The 14,857-nt window shown below is 47.1% G+C and overlaps 1 protein-coding gene across 1 annotated transcript in view; it reads left to right on the top strand.

Annotated features, from left to right (window-relative positions):
• Atg14 (autophagy related protein 14) overlaps nucleotides 1-14,857 on the top strand; it is a 166,105-nt gene that overhangs the window by 85,790 nt on the left and 65,458 nt on the right. Inside the window, exon 9 of the mRNA XM_050182404.3 lies at nucleotides 8,832-9,002. Within this exon, the coding sequence (XP_050038361.1) occupies nucleotides 8,832-9,002 (171 nt within the window). The remainder of the gene's footprint in view (nucleotides 1-8,831; nucleotides 9,003-14,857) is intronic.

Here is a 14,857-nt window from a genome sequence, read left to right as displayed (position 1 = left end):
CTGGAGTGCAAGAAGTATGCCAATACATACGCTTGTGCGATGTTTGCCAACAGACTATCCTAAAGGAAGACTGGGCAAAGCATCATTGGGACGCATGCCACTGATATACATGCCTTTCAAGCCAGTAGCTGTCGACATTATTGGCCTACTATCTCCTGTCTCATCTAAAGAAAACAAGTATATATTGATGCTGATGGATTTGTCCACAATATACCAGCAGACTGTTCCTCTACCTTTGACACAACCTCAATAGCCGAAGGATTGGTGGAAATGTTCTCTCAGATTGGCTTCCCCCAAGACATTCTATGCAACGAAGCATCCTATTTGAGCTCTACCATGATGACGGAAATTAATGGGTTCCTCGCAATAAAATGCGTGAGTTCTCCATCATACCATCCCGTGCACAGAGGAATGATTCAGTGCATTAGTGGCCCACTAATTCAAATGCTGCTCCAGTTCTGTCACGAACAGCCTAAGACTTGGGGCCATTTCCTTATGCCACTCCTGTTTACGTACAGAGGGGTGCCTCAAGCAAGTCTGGTCCTCTTGCCATTCGAGTTGATTTATGAAAGGCATATGCCAGGACCACTTGCAATTCTAAAAGAACTTTGGACTAAAGAACACTTTAGTGACGAGATCAAGACTGCATGCACCTATGTCGTCGATCTGAGACGATGTCTCAATCAAACGTTGAAACTAGTGCGTCACAACTACCTGTGAGCTCAAACCATGCAGAAGTATTACATTGAAAGAAGTTCCACTCTCCGACACGTGGAAGATCGAGTATTGACCTTGTCCCCAGTGACTAACAACATGCTGCTTAGTCATTGGAAAGGCTCATATTGTCACATGGTAGTGACGTATAAAGAACACAGTAGCAATACTGTGGAAGACGAAACTGACTTTTATTGGGCGAACCTGTGCCCACAAAACCAGGCTACACTTAAAGAATGGCGAAAGCGGCGAACACAATTGGCGATCGTGAAAATCTTATCAGCCGGTCAAGCGCATCGGCTTTTATACATCAGTGGTCAAATGTTCCAGAGTAATCGCTGTGACTCGCGTGCCTTCCACAAAGTTCTACATTATTTGCGTCGCGCACACATGCAATCAGATTACACAAGGTTCGGTGACAGACAGCGGATGGAACCATCGATAACATTCCAGCAACTTCCTACAGATGCAGGCGTTTCCTGCGCTGTGGGATAACATTTGTTAGGTGGTGAAACGTGGTCACCTGATAAAGATAAACATGTAGGCGTGTCAATATCATGCTGTTGGCAAAAAAAAATGACCACGATTACTGGTTCGAAGTGGGTAGTTCCAGAAAGCTCTTCCACGTCAATATGCTGAAGTGCTCTGATGAAGGCCAACCAACCGCGTGTCAAGCGTCAATCATCATGGTCCAAGAAGCAAATGCACCCAACCAGGTTCAAGCATGACTTTGGTGCCCGAAGCCAGTCAGCCTCTCCACCCATTCTCCCATGCCAGAGAACAGCTTTTACTACCTGCAACACTACACCCACCTGTAAAAGGCAAACATTTCACACTCGCTGAACACCGAAAGATTTACGAACGTTGACGTTAACTGGATGAGCTGCTGTGATAGTGCAGAGACTCTACGCTCTATGAACCACTTGTGCTCTTATGAACTTTGAACATTTTTCTATTCTTCTCTTGCGTGTTTTTTTACCAGCAGTTATTTTTTTCTAGAAAAACAAAAAAAAAACTTTTTCAAAGGGGGGCTTTTGTGATATGCACTTGATGTACATGTGTTGTGAGTGTCCTTGATGAATGAACTTGAAGAAAGGGAGTTAACCGAGAGGCTCCAGTTTTATTAGTCATATCATAAGAAGCCAACAAACACTGACACCAAGGACAACATAGGGGAAATTATTTGCGCTTAATGAACGAAATAAAGAAACAATAAATTCCTCGCAATGCGCATGAGTAATGCGAAGGTTATGGGATTGTTCCCCACCTGCGGCAAGTTGTTTTTTTGTTCACTTTCATTTCCATTATTGCACGCATAATGCGAAGGTTGTGGGATCAATCACCACCTGTGGAAAGTTGTTTTTTCCATCCACTTTCATTTCCTTGATGAATGCAACATAAGCCATAGAAGGAACAAGCCACAGCCCAGAAAAATAGGTGGCTGCAAACGGAAAAAAGGAGAAGAGAAGGAAGAGAAGAGCATGCGCTGTGGGGGCTCAGAAGACTGACGACAAGGAAATGGTTTGTGGAGGGGAGAAAAGAAAAGCGTGCCTAGGCAGAGCCAGGAGGCAGCCCTGCTATTACAAGGGACTGGACTGTTCCGGGGATGTCTGTGAATGACGGTCTACGGTCTACCTAAGCCTGGTGGATGGAGCCGACTTGTTGGTTGAGAGGACCCGCGCCTGCCCTACAACGTGGGCCCTGCTGACCGTTGCCGAGTGCTTCTCCTGAGCCTGACCGACGCTTCCCGAAGAGCGCCAGTCGTTCCTTAGCGCTGATCCAGCCTGACTGACGTCTCCCGGAGAACGCAGCTGGGACCCGTTCTTCAACCGTGCTCGTCGCGACTACCAAGCGTCGCGTATAGGCCAGTGCGACAAGGGACCCTGTGGTTGAACCACTGCCGCATCCTCTGAAACTGCCTTGTCGTCTAGGCAGACACAATTTTTTCCCGATGAACCCATGTTTATACCATCACTGTGACTTTATGACTTATCGCATTGTTAACAGGTGTAGTAGAGAAACATTTAGAGCACCTCTATATCTTTGATCGCAACCTGTTGATTTGTTCCTGCCAGCTACAACGATGTTTTCTTCTGAGTGCTCTCGCATGTTTTCTAAATATAGTCTATTCAATCTTATGAGAGTAGTGTGAGAAGTACCTGACATTACAAATTGGTGTCTGCGGTGACAGGACATGTGATGACGACAGGACATGTTCTTTCGTCATGTGATGGAGTCTGATGCTTATGTAGAGTTTGGCCACTTTCTTGCACAGAATATGAATGAAGTTCAGTGTTTGACGGAAGCCCGTCTATAGAATATGAATGTGGTTGTCCAAAGCATCACAGTCAAGGATATGCTCATCAAGTCTTGAAAACCATTTATTTTTTGAAGACAAGCGCGTATAGTATAGTGCACTCTGGTGGCAGTGCTCCATAAACTTAGAGCGTGCATTGTATGTACTCATAAGCTGACAGAGAATAGAAGGGCAGCGTTCATGCAAATGCACACAGCTCAGATGGGTATGTGTCTTTCTGGTCTTTTCCTGCCCTGTTAAGGAGTTACTGTATATCAGGGGAAAATGCTGCAGTGAACACCTCCATTCCCTCCTCAGACCAACTTCTGGTCTTTGATATTCATTATTATCTCTTGAGCAGTCTCGTTCTTTTTGGTCAATCTCCGCCTGCTCTGCTGCAGAACTTTGATCTTCTTCTTGAGCTGTCTTGTCTCCTCTTGAAGAATGTGAAGCATTTCTTTGTAATGCTGCTTTGTAGGCGATTCAACAGCCACATCTTCAACAACCTTGTCAACTTAACACCTCTGTCGGCTGCAGTACTCTGAAGTCTCAGTGGTGGTCACTGTCTTTCAGCTGGAATGATAATTGCAGAGTCTAAAGTTACTGGCTTTACTCGCCGCATTGCGTAAAGCAAACACAAATATAAGAACAGAAAACGCACAAATATAAGACAGAACAGCTGCTCATATATTGCCCAAATGACACTACTTAACACCTTGTAATTGCAAGCAACCATTTTAATTAAGACAATACAGCAACCAATGACGAAATATAGGGAGTCATCTAATTTCAGCGAATAGCAAATGGCGCGTTTTCCTATTCACGCTCTGCACCGGCGATATCAACTGGCACAAGGATGCGTATTCACCGGCTTTTGCAGGTGCTTTGGAAATGTGTCAAACATGGTCGGCCAACTTCTCAGTCGCAGCCGTATCGTCTGCCTGGTCCTGTCGAAACTTTTGGGCGTAAAGTAACTCGTACATATAAAATCGCTGTCTTTTGGCTTCCAGCTTTGCCACCAAACAGCCCGATCCCATGTGCTTCGCACATTTGGGTCCTTGAGAAACCTGTTTAAAAAATACAATGGCCGTTTAATGTGAAATTGGCGACCGATTGTGAGCTGTCAGCATGCGTTGCGACAGGCAGAGAAGTTTTCGTGAAGCTTGAAGTGTGCTACTTGCAAGTGAAACGTAATGCCAGTGACCTTTTTAGCTCAATTTGTGCAGCTGTATGCAACACACGGTGTAGCCATTGTAACGTCTGGACAGCACCACACTGACACACCACACTGCGGCTACCATGATGGAAGTCGTGCTTTCTGCCTATGGCAAGATGGTGGTGCGCAGCTTCAGCTCAAGGGTGCACCCTCTGCTCCAGCAAGTTTTATTTAAACCTCCTTGGTCGTGATCGCAGCGGCATGCACTGCTCAGAAAGCTGGTTTTGGGAAAGGAGGCTTGCTCACGTGATGGATGCCACGGTGTTTCTGGCCCAAAATCGCTTGCATGTGAAACACGCTTCTGAGCCGCACTCTAAAAATTAGCGAGCCGCTTCATTACATCACCTTTCGTGCTGCGCACCCTTCATGGCATGCCTTTGCCACAGCACGCCTTCGCCACATTGCCTTGAAGAACAGGGAAGACAAGTGGGAGGAAGAAGGCGCAAGGCCGTTTCGCTATGCTCATTTTTGTGACGCGCACCCCACACAGCATTCCTTCATTGCATCGCATCACTGGCTTCGGGTGCCTCTCTCCCATGACTTTTCCGCCCTCTCGCCGACTTCGAAGGGTTGGAACGGAGAGGGGCGACGAAGGCATGCTGTGTGGGGTGCGCAGAACAAAGGCAGATCTGGTGAAACGGCTTGTGGTGTTTTGTTGTTTTTCTTTCCGTAACTCTCACGTACCTTTTCTTTTTGGTACAGGCACCCAATAGCCAGATTTAATTGTTACAGTCAATGTCCGATTTTTCAGACACTCTGGGGCTGCGAGAATGTCCGAAAAAGTTTATGCATGCTTCTTACTTCCTCAAAGGGCTGAAATTACCACAGGCATGTCCGAAAAAGCTCTTAAGGCCTGCCAGTACACGTATTAGGCATACTGGTGTTCGTAATCTGACTGTGGACAGCAAGTGCACACTTATATAATTAAAAAAATTTAATTATGAGGTTTTACATGCAAAAACCACTTTCTGATTATGAGGCACGCCGTAGTGGAGGGCTCCGGAAATTTTGACCACCTTGGGTTCTTTAACGTACACCTAAATCTAAGCACACAGGTGTTTTTGCATTTTGCCCCCATCGAAATGCGGCCGCCGTGGCCGGGAGTCGATCCCATAACCTCGTGCTCAGCAGCCTAACACCATAGTCACTGAGCAACCACGGCGGCTACGCTTGTATAATTAAAGAATACATAGTGTGTCCCGTGACAATGGCCCCCTTCCCACTCATGGTTTGTTTCACCGCAATGCTTGGCATATGCTTCACCGCGTAACATTGCTATATTGAGGCGAAGCTGACTGAAACTGTATTATGCATCGAGCTGTGCCTTCGAGCTTCGAAGCCCGTGGCAAGGATTACAAAGGCGGAATCGGTGCCATTGCTGGCAGCGGTGAATTCTCTCAGGGAAAAACATGGCACTGAACAGCAAGAAGCTTAGTAGCAAACGTCGAAGCAGTTAGGCCTAGCATTGCCGCAGTGGGGGTTTCGGGTGCCAGCGGATCTGCGTCCGAGAGCACTTGTTGGAGGCACTAAGATAATCAAAATGAAGGCGGTAGTGGCTTTGATCAATGCTGTTTCAGACCTGCAGTCATGGCAAAAAGTCAGAAAAATCAGACGGCAAAGTGTTCTTGCATCCAAGATTTCAGACATTCGTATACATTGACTTAATGGGGCGTGTAGTGGTGCTGCGAAGCTGTCTGAAATATTGGGCGTGTCGGAAAAATCGGTCATTGAATGTACAGCCAATAATGAGGCATGGGAGCATCATAGTAAGTGGTTTATTTTACCATAGAACATGCAGAAAAGTTTGTGATGCAGCAACTGCTCATTATTACATTTAAGTATTGTTAAAACCAGTAATGCTATAAGGGGGGGGGGGGGGTTTGACTGTACTTTCTTTCTGATTAAATAAAATGTTTGAATGTCTGCCCCTCGGTCTATTCTTGTGCAACCTGGTTATGGCATTAATCGGTCACAACAATGTGATTTTCTTTTTTTGCACTTCAATATTGTTACAAGTGGTTCGGCTGCACTCTTACGAAAAGATGCTCCACAATCCGAGATCAACTGCAAAGTTTGGTGGAAATCATGCATCATTTTCATGCATAGGGAAAATAGCAATGATTGCTAAGGGTTACTCTCTCTGACCTTGATCTCTCTAACTTTGGTCAGCGTGATGCAAATTGCGGAGGCACACTTCACCAGAAGTGAAGTGATGTTAGGGACTCTCTTGCAGGAGAGTGTGCAAGCTGGTGCAATGATAAGGTGCATTCAAAAATTTGTTGATGCCATTAATCAGAGGTTGCCACGGCTGCAGAATTATGTTTTCACTTTTTGGTGATAATGCAGCTGCACACTAAGTATGGGAACCCTCGGGTAGTGAACTTTCCCTGATCTTTTGCAGTCAAAATTTCAAGATATCTAGTCTGGCACAGAAACCTTTAGAGATAAGGGGTGAGAAACATGGAATTGACACCGTGGCATGGATACACTTAAATGAATGTTTTGAGATGTCAATAGTTCATGTTAATGAAGGTTCACTGTGAAAAAAAAAATATTGGTGGTACTCACGCCCACCCTCTTTGTGGGGCGCCAAGACACTGTGTGTCTGAGGGGTACTCACTTCAAATGAGTTTATTCAGACAATTTCCTGAAACAAGCCAAATCAGCACCAGCAAAGTCACAGAAAGTGAGTGATCTAAATGCAGTCTGTTGCTTGCCAAGTTTTTTTATGCTTTACATTGCATTTTTAGAGGTAAACCATTAATAAAGCGCATATGTATCCCACGAAACGTATTTGTTTGGGGCAAGCTTTAAAATATACATTCTATTCCTCTACCCCCATTGTCATGTCTGTGAGATTTTTTACCAATTTTGGAAGGTCACACATTGGCAGGTAGGTTCTTATATATATATATATATATATATATATATATATATATATATATATATATATATATATATATATATACAGTAGAACCCCGCTGTTGCGTTTTCCTGGCTGCTACGTCGTTTTCATCCGGTCGCGGCATAGGTTCCATAGGATCCAACGCATAATGAACCCCGCTGTTACGTAGTAGCTGTGAAAACGTTCCCGCATGATGCGTCCCAATCCGAACCCGCCTGGGCTAAAGTAGGCAACGCGCTCCAACCGCCATTTTGGCTTCTGACGAGTGTTGACCGGGCTTGGCTATGGAACTGGCTGCAAGAAGCCGCACGCCAGTTCGAGAGGCCGCCTCTCGGTGGCCATTCGTGAAAAATGCTCTCACTATCATCACTGTGATTACGATCACTGCATGGTTTGTTGGACGGGTCGACTCACAGAGGAAGGAAACTCGGGAGAGGCCCTGACGTCACTCTTTGTGAAGCTATAGCTAAAGGGAAGCCGGAAGCTGGCGTTGCTCCGCCTATCGGGCCAGCTCTCCTCTCTTGTTTACATTTCTCGTGAAACTACGCCGCGCTGTGCGCAACCGGGCTGCTCGGACGCGCGCGCTCCGCAGCAATACTACTAAACAATCGTTAGCACGTTAGCATGATTATGCCAAAGAGAGCAAAATTTCCCGCGGATATTCCTTCGTTGGTTGCCATTGCCGTGGCACGGTGACGACGAGGAGCACGAGCCGCATGATGCCGGGGAGTTGCCAAATCCTAGCTTTGGAGAAGCCTTCACGGCTCTGGACCTCCTCCGCAAGTACGTCGCACCTCACAGCGACACTGACAGCAATGCGGCCTTCCAGGCTATTGAGAAACGTATCGTGATTTCTAGCGAGCGGAAGAAACGGCAAGCCACCAGTCTAGACTTTTTTAAGTTCTAAGCGCACTCTGTGGAAATAAATTGTCTATAGTTGAAGCTGCACTTTTTTCATTCATTTTCGGAGCTTTCCTCACTGTTGCGTTTTCCCGGCTGTTACGTTTTTTTTCCTCGGTCCAGTGAAAAACGTATGAACGGGGTTCCAGTGTATATATATATACACTTGAGGTGCTTATTTACTCTACATTTGGTACAAGTGAAGTGTTCAGCTGCCTCTTCTGTTCAAGCTAGCTTCCTTTCCTTGGACATGTTTTTCACTGCTCCGATGTATCCTACTACCAACTAGTAAGCAATCTGCTGCTAAGTTTAGCAGCAATGTCCTTTATGACAAAGGTAATTGGACTCAGCATGGTGGCTTAGTTGCTATGAAGTTGTGCAACTGAGCTCGATGTTGAGGGTTTGATTTCGGCCACATTTCGATGGTGGCGAAATGAAAAAACGCTGGTGTGCCGAGATTTAGATGCATGTTAAAGCACCTCGGGGGCAGTATACTGTTGAAGTCCACCTAGTGCACTGTCCATGTCGCCCGCTGCTGAAGTGCAACTGAAGAAGCTTGAAGGAGACAAGAGCCTCCAGCCTGTCTTCTCTCCCATACAGGTCTAGCCACTCAGCAGCAGCTGAAATGGAGAGTCCACTAGGTGGACTCTCCTCAAAAATACTCCCCAGGGGGTCAGTATTCCCTGACTACAGTAGGCCTCATAACCAAATAGTCATTTTGGCACGTAAAACCCCAGAATTTAATTTTAATGTTAAAGGCATTTGGGTCAAGTTAAAGGCATTTGGCTTGCTTCCTGCAGCCAGTTTGGTGCACGAGACGAGAATGAAGACGACTTCCGCAACCTGGTGGCACGGCTCAACAGCAACGTGTTGCATCTGTGCGCATCCCAGGGCCTGGAACCACCCCTGCTCCGACCCAGGACTACACTGCGCAACCTCGCACTTCTGGTGCAGCATCAAGGCAACATCAGGTATGCATAATGCATTGTAGAAAATTTCAAATCTCCTACATTCCCTGATCTCTGAAGGTGCCCTTAAATACTTTTGCGGCACGATCCTGCAAATCCAAGTATTTCTTGGTTGTATGACAATCCTGTGCCAGAGAGAAGGAAACAGTTTCTCCTCATGCCTTTACCATTTATTTATTAAAGCAAAGCTTTCTTCGTCTACTGTCTCCTAGGTCGGTTGGTTTATCTATCTGTCGGTCAGTTGCCAGTCCGGTTCTTGCCAAGTAGACTCCTGCTCCTTGAAGAATTTGGGGAAAGGTTCATTACCCGGGGAAGAAAAGTTGACATATTTTTGTAAAAATCGAAATTTCATACCGCTATGTAGATAGTGGCGGTATGGAGCAGAGGCAAATACCGGGCTTCTAATCTGACGGTTGTAAGTACAAATCCTTGTCCAGTCAACTACATTTTCAAGCTTGTAGTGGCATGGGACACCGACAAAAAAAAAATTGCTAAGAGCCAGTGGTGGTGCTTACTAGTCCAGGTGCAACCAAATTAGGAAGGCCCACTAAGCTTCAACAAAGACAATCCCTCACCAGAACAGGAATTGGCCTCCCTTGTGCAGTCTTCAGCCACTACCTCCCTCACGACTCTTGCAATTAACGCATGGTCCTCAGTCCCTAGCGGCTGTGGGAGCACCTGGCCAAGACGACGGTCAGACCTGCGACGCAGCAGAGGGTGCTAAGAAACTTTGGATCTGGACAGGCCACCACCAGAAACTGAACCTGGCAACGTTTAACATGCAAACTCTCTGGAGTGAGGCTAGGTTAGCATGGTTCTTTGAGAAATTATCAGGCATTGCCTGGGAAAATATTGGCCTTAGTGAGGTTAGAAGAACTGGTGAGGCACGTATAGTGCTGACTAATGGCCATGTCTTCTGCTGCAGAGTTATTCCAGATAAGAGAGAATACAGGGTAGCACTTCTAATTCATAAACACATAGCGGGCAACATTGATGAACCTCTGACGTTTTTGAGAGGGTAGCAGTCGTAATGAAACTAAATGGGAGATATAGATTAAAGGTAGCACAAGCCTACACTCTAACTTCCAGTCACGATGATGAAGAAATAGAACAATTTTAGGAAGGTGTTGAATTAGCGATGAGAACGGTGTGAGTTCAGTATACTGTAGTCATGGGCGACTTCAGCGTAAAGGGGGGTGGGGGGGAAAGCAAGCTGGTGAACAAGCAATTAGCAACTACTGCATCAATTCTAGGAACACTAGAGGAGAGATTTTGGTAGAATTCGCGGAAAGGAATAGGCTCTGAATAATGAATACTTTCTTCAGGAAGCGCAGTAACGGGAAGTGGACCTGGAAAAGCCCTAATGGAGAAACAAGAAATGACATAGATTTCATAATTTCTGCCGATTCCAGCATAGTGCAAGATGCAGAAGTGTTGGGCAGAGTAAATACGGTGATCATAGGTTAGTGAGGTCTAGGATCACTCTCAGTTTGAGGAAAGAAAGGGCGAAATTATTCAAGAAAGAACAGGCCAACCTAGATGTAGCTAGGCTATAAGCAGATGAATCAAGGCTGCTGCTCGCAAACAAATATGCAGCTTTTGAACAGGAAGATGAAAGCAACATGAAGGTAGTGAATGAGACAGTAACTAGGCTGATTTCAGAAGCAGCAATTGAAGTGGGAGGTAAGGCACCTAGGCAGCCAGTTGGTAAGCTGTCCCAAGTAACAGAGGACCTAATAAAGCAACGACAAAGCATAAAAGTCTGTAATCAAGAGATCAGATAGAATTCACTGAACTGTCTAAACTGATCAAGAACAACAAAGTAAGGGATAGTCGAAATTTATAATATGGGAAAGATTGAGAAAGCAGTAAGAAATGACGCGAAATCATTGAGAAGCGTGAAATCAGTGAGAAAAAACTTGGCATAGGACAAGGCAAACTGTAATGCACTGGAAGATAACCAGGTAATGTCATCAGGGTAATGTCATCAGTAATTTCGATGATATACTAAAAGCAGGAGAAGAATTCTATACTGACCCCCCCCCGTTGGGCTGTCTGCATCAGCAGGCGTTTGGTGTGTTGCTACACCAAACGTGTACCCCAGCACACGAGGGTTGGACCCTCTCGCGTCTAACCGTTTGCAGTTCAGCTGTGTCTGGGGAAAGGGGGATTCGGGGGGTTGAGCTGATGCCGGGTGTTTGGACTGTTAAGGCCTCCTCGTGGAGGCAACACACCTATTTGGCCCTATGCTTCACGTAGACGGCACCTCTGAACTGACCCATCTGGAGAAAATCGGCAGTCGCCTTTTCCTATCCCCTTCTTCAATCTTTTTTTCTTTCTCTCCAACTTTTCCATCTTTCCTTTCTTCTATTCTCTTGCTGTAACTTCCATCTTCCGGGCAGCAAGGGTTAACCATGTGTAATATATCCAGCTTTGGGTTATAGGTTATAGTGTCACGTGGTAGTGACGGTTAAGAAGGCAGCAAAACTGTGGTTAACGAAACGAGCGTTTTATTGGCCGAACTTGTGCCTTCAAAAACGGGCTACACTCAAAGAACAACCGTAACGGCGAACACACTCGGCTATCGTCGAAAATCTGATCAGCTGGTCAAGCGCATTGGCTTTTATACAACAGTCGTCGAATGTTCCAGACTAATCGCTGGGACCCATGTGTCTTCCAAAAAGTTGTACCCCATTCGCGTCACACGATGAAATCAGATAACACGGGGTTCGGTGACAACAGACAGTGGATAGAAGCATTGACAACATTCCAGAAACTTCTGATACATGCAGGCGCGGCCCGCGCTGTGCGATAACATTTGTTAGGCGGCGAAACGTGGTCGCCCGATAAAGATAGGCAAGTTCACGTGTCAATACCCCCCTCTTAAAAAGCATCGACCTGATGCTGCAACCAAACGAAAGTAATAAAGAAAAGCACTCGTAGAAAAGAAAACAACAAAATAAGGAAGTTCGTCAGCGTGCGTAAAAGGGCTTCAGACGCACTACGAGGACCACTTCAGATCGTGCCCGGCTCCGCTGTGACTGCGAAATGCCGTCTGGCACGACCTCATAGTCCAGTTCGCCAACACGTCGGATGATCTTGTAGGGTCCGAAATAGTGTCGCAGTAGTTTCTCACTGAGTCCTCGTCGACGTATTGGGGTCTAAACCCAAACATGGTCACCGGGCTGGTACTCGACGAAGCGTCGTCGGAGGTTGTAGTGTTGGCTGTCGGTACGCTGCTGGTTCTTGATCCATAGGCAGGCGAGCTGTCGGGCTTTTTCGGCGCGCTGGAGGTAGGTAGCGATGTCAAGATTCTCCTCCTCAATGAGGTGCGGCAGCATGGCATCGAGCGTCGTCGTCGGGTTCCTGCTGTAAACCAGCTTAAACGGGGTGATCTGTGTAGTTTCTTGCACCACCGTGTTGTAAGTGAAGGTTACGTATGGCAGGACGGCATCCCAGGTCTTGTGTTCGACGTCGACGTACATTGCTAGCATGTCGGCAAGGGTTTTATTCAGGCGCTCCGTAAGACCATTCGTCTGTGGGTGGTAGGCAGTTGTCCTCCTGTGCCTTGTCTGACTGTACTGAAGAATGGCTCGGGTGAGCTCCGCTGTAAAGGCCGTTCCTCTGTCGGTGATGAGGACTTCTGGGGCGCCATGTCGCAGCGGAATGCTTTTTACGAAAAATTTTGCCACTTCGGCTGCGCTACCTTTCGGCAAAGCTTTAGTTTCAGCGAAGCGGGTGAGATAGTTCGTCGCCACGACGATTCACTTATTTCCGGACATTGACGTCGGAAATGGTCCCAACAAGTCCATCCCGATCTGCTGAAAAGGTCAGCAAGGAGGCTTGATCGGCTGTAGTAATCCGGCTGGCCTTGTGGGTGGTGTCTTGCGTCGCTGACAGTCTCGGCATGTCTTGACGTAACGGGCAACGTCGGCGTTTAGGCGCGGCCAGTAATACCTTTCTTGTATCCTCGATAGCGTCCAAGAGAAGCCGAGGTGCCCGGCAGTTGGATCGTCATGTACGGCGTGCAGTACTTTTGGACGCAGCGCCGACGGAACAACAAGAAGGTAGTAGGCGCGGACTGGTCAGAAGTTCTCCTTCACGAGTAGATTGTTTTGAAGCGTGAAGGAAGATAATCCGCGCTTAAATGCCCTAGGGACAACGTCGGTGTGCCCTTCCAAATACTCGACGAGGCCTTTTAGCTCTGGGTCTGCCCGTTGCTGTTCAGCGAAGTCTTTCGCGCTTATCATTCCAAGGAAGGGGTCGTCATTCTCGTAATCTTGCGGTGGCGGGTCAATGGGGGCGCGTGATAGGCAATCGGCATCAGAGTGTTTTCGTCCGGCCTTGTAGGTTACAGTGATGCTGTATTCTTGTAGTCTGAGGCTCCACCGCGCCAGTCATCCTGAAGGATCCTTTGTATTCGCTAGTCAACACAACGCGTGATGGTCGCTGATGACTTTGAGTGGCCTGCCATATAGATAAGGGTGGAATTTAGCTGTAGCCCAAATGATGGCGAGGCATTCCTTTTCGGTCGTAGAATAGTTGCCTTCCCCTTTTGACAGCGACCGGCTAGCGTAAGCTATCACCTGTTCGACTCTGTTTCTCCCTAGACTAGAACAGCACTGAGGCCTAGGCTACTAGCATCAGTATGGATTTCTGTATTGGCGTATTCGTCAAAGTGCGCAAGTACCGGCGGCGACTGCATGCTTCGTTTGAGTTCTTCAAATGCGTCGGCCTGCGGCGTGTCCCACTTGAACTCAACATCGCATTTAGTTAGACGTGCCAACGGTTCAGTGATGCGTCAAAAGTCCTTGACAAAGTGCCTACAATAGGCACACACGCCAAGGAATCTGCGCTCTGCCTTCTTGTTGATGGGTTGCAGGATCTGTGCGATGGCAGCAGTCTTTTGCGGGTCTGGGCGGACACCAGATTTGCTGATTATGTGGCCTAGGAACAGAAGCTCATCGTAAGCGAAGTGGCACTTTTCCGACTTCAGAGTGAGCCTTGATGACTTGATGGCCTCTAATACTGTCGCAAGCCACCTGAGGTGATCGTTGAAATTTCCGGCGAAGACGACAACGTCATCCAAGTAAACGAGTCAGGTCTGCCACTTCAATCCTGCTAAAACCGTGTCCATCACGCGCTTGAACGTTGGAGGCGCCGAGCACAGTCCGAATGGCATAACCTTGAACTCGTAGAGGCCGTCTGGGGTGATGAAGGCCGTTTTTTCGCGATCTCTTTCGTCGACTTCTATTTGCCAATAGCCAGACTTGAGGTCCATCGATGAGAAGTATTTAGCGTTGCAGAGGCGATCCAATGCGTCGTCTATTCGTGGGAGGGGGTATACGTCCTTCTTCGTGATCTTGTTCAGACGACGATAATCGACGCAGAAATGTAGGGTTTCGTCCTTTTTCTTCACCAAGACTACAGGAGATGCCCACGGGCTTTTGGATGGCTGGATGATGTTGTCGCGCAGCATTTCATCAACTTGGTGCCTTATAGCTTCACGTTCTCACGTCGAAACTCGGTAAGGGCTCTGGTGGAGAGGTCGAGTGCACTCTTTTGTTATTATGCGATGCTTTGCAACTGGGGTTCGTCGAATCCTTGATGATGTCGAAAAGCACTCTTTGTATCGGTGAAGCAGACTTCTGAGCTGTTGCTGCTTAATCACGGGTAGAATTGGATTTATGTCGAAGTCTGGCTCGGGAACTACGGTTGTCGGGGTAGATGCGGCATATTCCGAGAGAACAAAGGCATTGCTGGTTTCCACAAGTTCCTCGATGTATGCGATTGTTGTGTCCTTGTTGATGTGCTTGAACTCTTGGCTGAAGTTGGTTAGCATAACTTCCGCTTTCCCT

Source organism: Dermacentor andersoni, chromosome 7, assembly GCF_023375885.2.
Source record: "Dermacentor andersoni chromosome 7, qqDerAnde1_hic_scaffold, whole genome shotgun sequence".
Lineage (NCBI taxonomy): Eukaryota > Metazoa > Arthropoda > Arachnida > Ixodida > Ixodidae > Dermacentor > Dermacentor andersoni.
This window is presented reverse-complemented; position numbering and strand designations above follow the sequence as displayed.